The 5,579-nt window shown below is 36.9% G+C and overlaps 1 protein-coding gene across 1 annotated transcript in view; it reads right to left on the minus strand.

The window, feature by feature from the left end:
* The window catches only part of PANK3 (pantothenate kinase 3), a 32,079-nt gene that overhangs the window by 22,209 nt on the left and 4,291 nt on the right, over positions 1 to 5,579 (minus strand). The window contains exon 2 of the mRNA XM_042780804.1: positions 2,799 to 3,151. Coding sequence (XP_042636738.1) covers positions 2,799 to 3,151 — 353 coding nt within the window. The remainder of the gene's footprint in view (positions 1 to 2,798; positions 3,152 to 5,579) is intronic.

Consider the following 5,579-nt stretch of genomic DNA (forward strand, 5'->3'; position numbering starts at 1 on the left):
TCTCTGTACTCACTGTTTTCATTCAGGTTTTTCCACTAGTTGGTGCCTAACCTACTTCTGTATAGTTCCTTTCAAAGCTCAGGGCTCCAGGATTATCTTCCGTATCTCTTGTCAATTGGTTTTTCTTTTCTTTGTTGAAGAGGATCTGTGTCACTTGTCTGTCTATTTCTCCCTCTTATCAGAAGTCCCATCCCTGTAAGATCTTTAAGTGTTACGCAAACACTTAGGAAACGGCAGTACAAAAAACTTTTTAAAATTATCTGAGCCAACATAAAAAATGTATTTTATCTATCCATATCTATATAAACATAAAATATTCACTAAATGGTTTTAATATATAAAAAATTCACTACAAATGCAATCACCATATAATATCAGGCAATACTGTGGTTTTTATTACTTGGAATTTATCAAGTGTTCAGCATCTTGGAATGTCATGCCACCATTCATGGTATTCAATTCTCTAAGAAAACATACCATATTAGTCTAGCGTTTGGAGGTTTAGTGTTCATTATGCATAGGTCCAAGTGTCAAACTACTTCATGTCTTCTGGTGTGATCATATCACAGAATCTATCCACTGATACACAAATATAGGTTCCCCCCCCCATCGGAAAGTTGAACATTCCCATAAAACCTTCGTGTACAGCTAAGAAGTAATTACCCTTAATTTATATGGAAAAATTTTTGTGCATTCCCAGACCCAAAAAGTAACCTACCAAATGATACCAAATTAACATAAAACTAACACTAACATATAATAAAAACAGGAATGATATGATAAATACAGAGCCTACATAAAGTAGAAACAATGCATGTAGTATAGTTCCCAGGGAAGGAGCTTGGCAATGCCACTGTTACTGCTCATAGTGCAAGCTGTTTCCTTAATAGCTTGCTGCAAAATAAACCTTGAATGCTAGATTTGTTTTGCCTTTTCTTGTAAAAGTGAAATTTTTTTTGATTCTTTTAGTTAATAAACAGGTACTAATGTAGGCTTTTTGTAAAAGCAAAGTGGCAGAAAGTGAACTTTTGAAGAACAAGGGATAGCTGTACTTTAATTTCCTGCCTTTATATTTTAGTTTGAGTATAAGTTTGAAATTAAATTCATTTCGGATTAGTAAAGATTATATTATTATATATTTGTTATAAAAGATATTAGCTAAAGTATCACTTACTCTGGGAAACTTCTATTCTCTACAACTGGTTAGGTACCACTACTCTGTGTTCCCATGGTACTTCTTTTCATAGTCAATACCACTAATTAAAATGCATTGTACTTTTACTTGTAATACCTATCTGTCAGGTCTAAAACACTATATATTCTTTGAGGACAAGGTCTTATTCTGTGCCTTATTCTGTGTTCTTCCAGTGTCTAGTAAAGTACCTGATACACAGTGCATGCTTGAATATTTACTTAACAAAAGACTGAATATCAACATACATTATAAAGAATTTCATCATTAGAATATACTGATAAATACTTAAAATTTAGAACTCCATGTTTGGATTATCTAGGGCCAGTGCTGGCTTCAGAGAAACTGCTTGTGGCAGATCGTGGCAAACACTAAATATCACATGTCCAAACAACTCACTGCCACCAAGTTAATTCCGACTCCTAACATCCCTATAGGACAAAGTAGAAATGCCCCATCCTTCTCTCAGGGAGTGGCTAATAGGCCAAAACTGCTGTCCTTCCAGTTAGCAGCCCAGTACTTAACCACTGTGCCCCAAAGTTCCTTCCCCTATAAATAACCTATTGTCATCCAGTGGATTCCAAATCATAGTGACCCGACAGGACAGAACTACCCCAAAGGGTTTCTAAGGCTGTAAATCTTTATGGAAACAGACTGCCACATCTTTCTTCTGCAGAGTAGCTGGTGGGTTCAAACCACTGAATTCTGGTTAGCAGTCAAGTGTTAACCACGGTGCCACCAGACCACCTTACATCCAAACAAACTGCTTTCAAAATCAGAACACTTATGTTCAAATTACTCAATAAGTGAACTCAAAGCAGCTTTATCCATCAAGAGAAAAAAAAATACTTAAGATAAAAATGTTTACTATCTAATTATCCCAGTTTATATTTAAACTACTTCAAATTACAAGGGAGTTCAATTTACGTGAGCCACGTAAGAGATCACTTACGCTGTATTAACAGAATTTTCTATCAATTTGAGAAATTAAATGGTCCACACCCAAACTCAATTTTTTGTTTTTAAAGAAAACAAATCCCAGCAGCCTTAAATATCAACTTTTCTAATCTTTATTCTAATCTATAGGACAAGAATTTTAGTAAATCCTTAATAATACGTAACTTAAATCAATATTCACAGTCTTCCTGCCACAACCAAGCCACTCACCATAAACGTGGAAAGCTAATGTTGCAGAAACAGGAACAAGAGGTAACAGGGATTTTCATTCAGGTGCCTACTAAGACAGTGGCTTCAGTTGGGGTTTGGAAGACATGATTATTTGGTTAATACTCAAAAAAAACGCGAGTCAAGGCACATGTTTCCTTGCATACCAAATTCATTAAAGCTACTTTTTTACTGTACCTCTGTAGCAGTCTCATACTTAGCAGGTTTTACCAAATATTATATTCATGATTCAAATCTAAGTAACTGTGATCATCCTATAAAGATGTTTAAAAGTTCAAAATAAAAAACTATTCATGAATTTTATTACCTCTATATCATCAGGGAACTAATATAAGGAACTTGATAGTAACTTAATCTCATATTTAAAAATTTGAACATGATGGGTATTAATTTTAGTTTTAACTAAATAACAAATACCTACTGTGCGAAAATCTTTTTCAAACTTGTAAGCACCACCTCCTGTAGCACATAGCACCGTGTGTAACGTTGAGAAGTTTTTATCTCTTCCCATTTGGATAAAAGTAGGCAGGTCCTGGGTTGGAAATCTGATAAAGTGCAAATTCCCTCTTCGGCCGAAAAGCGTTAAATCCTTTAGTTCCAAGTGTACATCCCGAATACCAGTGGATCCATATGCTACATTCGAAGTCAAATATTTCCGGATACTTTTTAAACTCTCAACTTCTTCTTGTTCTTCCTCTGCTGTGATATCAATAGGTTCAAAATATGAAAGCTTTACTAGAGTTCCCCCGATGTCCATGCCAAACCATGGGAAAGCTGTGGGAATAAAAAAACCATGAAAATTAATTTGGAAATGCAGTTTCTTATCTAGTTTAATTAGTCACACACTTCATTTACCCTTCAATCATTCAAAATAACTTACAGATAATCTTCCATTTACCACTCATCTTTTTTCCTTCAAAGTGTCATTTTTATTTCTCCTACAAACTCACATAAACATAGGATGCTGAGGGCTGGCAAAGGGTCTTTTAATTCCCAATCTAGTAGGTATTCCTTTTCATCTATTAAATACTTATCATGTAACCCAGGGGATAGAACTTGGAACAATTTTGTTTCAGTATATAGGTCATAACCTAGAAAATCTGTTCCTATAAAGATTTTATTTTAATTTGCTTATAATCACTTTAAGTAACCTAAGGGAAATGTACTTCCTTAAAAAGAAATCATTCCTTTGTCTATTAAACATATTAGGTTTCTTGGTACATTTGGTTAATGTAATTAGCCGTTAATAATCTTGAAGGTAAGTATACTCAGGGAAAAGCACATTCCAGAGCAGGCAGTTAGATGTGGTGGAAGATCAGGTTGGCACTCGTTGCTCTCACTAACTCCAAAAACCAAACTCACTGCCGTTGAGTTGGATCTGACTCATAGCAACCTCTCCTTGGGCTTCTGAGGCAGTATCACTAATGGAGGTAGATTATCCAGTCTTCCTTCTGAGGAGTGGCTGGTGGGATTGAACCGCCAGCCTTCTGGTAGCAGTTGCTTTAGGCACTATGCTACCAGAGTTCCTTAGACAAGTAGAGAAATGCTAAAAATCTGTGCTTGTGTTGACTATAGGGAATTTAAAGAAAAAACAGAGTATCAAAAGGCACACATAAGGCAGTATGTTTAGGGAACAAACTAGGAAAAGGAGTGAGGTTGAAATAGGCATGAGTCAAATCACAAATGGCCTTGCATCCTAGACTGAGACTTGAACCTGTAGGTAATGTGGTGCTATCAATATTCTAGAAGTGGCAGAGACATAGGTGTAGATTATAAAGCTTTGTGACACTGTGCAAAATGGACTGCAAGAAATGCTTAGATTTGCCTGTAAAGGCTGTTAATTTGCTCTGTAAACTTTCACCCAAATCAAAATAAAGGGGGGAGAAAGCAAGGCTAAGATATGTTAAATCTTGTAGAGGATCAAAATTACCTAGGAAAAATTTTAAAAATAGATTCCTGAGCCATCACTTAAGAGATAAAATCAAAACCAAACCTATTACCATCAAGTCAAGTGCAACTCGTAGCAATCCCCGCTGTATTTCTAAGACTGTACATCTTTATGGAAGTAGATTCCCAACATTTGTTATTTTCTGTCTTGTTGAACTTTGCTACTCATGGTGGGGTGAGATGGTATCTTGTAGTTTTGACTTGCACCTCTCCACTGGCTAATGATTGTGAACATTTCTTCATACGTTTGTTGGCTGCCAGAATACCCTCTTTGATGAAATGTCTATTCATGCCTTCTGCCCATTTTTAATTGGATCGTCTTGTTGTTGTTTAAGTGTTGGAGTTTTTTGTAAATTTTAGAGATAAGTGCCTTGTCAGGTATGTCGTTGCCAAATATTTTGTCCCATTCTGTAGGTTCTCCGTTTAGTCTTTTGGAGAAGTCTTTTAAAACACACAAAAATTTAATTTTTAGAAGGTCCCATTCATCTACTTTATCATCTGCTGTTTGGCCTTTCACCAAACTTATTTAATTGGTATGCTGGGCAAATAATCCAAAAAGTTGACCTTTATCGGAAAGAATATGGCATCAGGATTGGAGAAAGACTCATTAACAACCTGTAATACACAGATGACACAATATTCCTTGCTGCAAGCAAAGAAGACTTGAAGCACTTACTGATGAAGATCAAAGACCTTCAGTATGATTTACAACTGTGGTGTAGTAAATTACTTAGTGTGGCTTTTTCTACCCATTAGTCTTTGTAAACTCCAAGGTGGGATTTTCTAGGAGCAACTGAGGAGCTCCTGATTGCTGAAGTTGTCCACCTGGAGTATTTCTGCTGGGAGTGGCACAAAACAATGTTCTGGGAGGTGCCCACTCTCTCTCAAGTGCTTAGAGTTCTGATGCTATAATTGGCTAGTTTGACCACCCTGTCGGGCTCAAAAGGAGGCCTCCTGGAGGCAGAACTCTTTCTCTGACTGCTGGTTGAGGAAGACGTGCTGCTGAAAGAGACACATACTGCTGGGAAAGAGATGCAAGAGACATGCATTGCTGAGTAAGACATCGAGGGACATGCATTGCTGGGGGAGAGACTGTGAGAGACTTGGCTGAGAGACGGTGGGCTGGGGAGAGAGACTGAGCATTTTTTTGAACTTGAGTTGTAGCCTGATGCTTCCCTAATAAACTCCATAATCTGTGAGTTCTATGTGGCCACTGCAGTGAATTATCGAACCCAGGAGAGAGGTGGTGGGTGCT

Source organism: Orycteropus afer, unplaced genomic scaffold, assembly GCF_000298275.1.
Source record: "Orycteropus afer afer isolate SDZICR_OR568_19922 unplaced genomic scaffold, OryAfe1.0 scaffold00062, whole genome shotgun sequence".
Lineage (NCBI taxonomy): Eukaryota > Metazoa > Chordata > Mammalia > Tubulidentata > Orycteropodidae > Orycteropus > Orycteropus afer.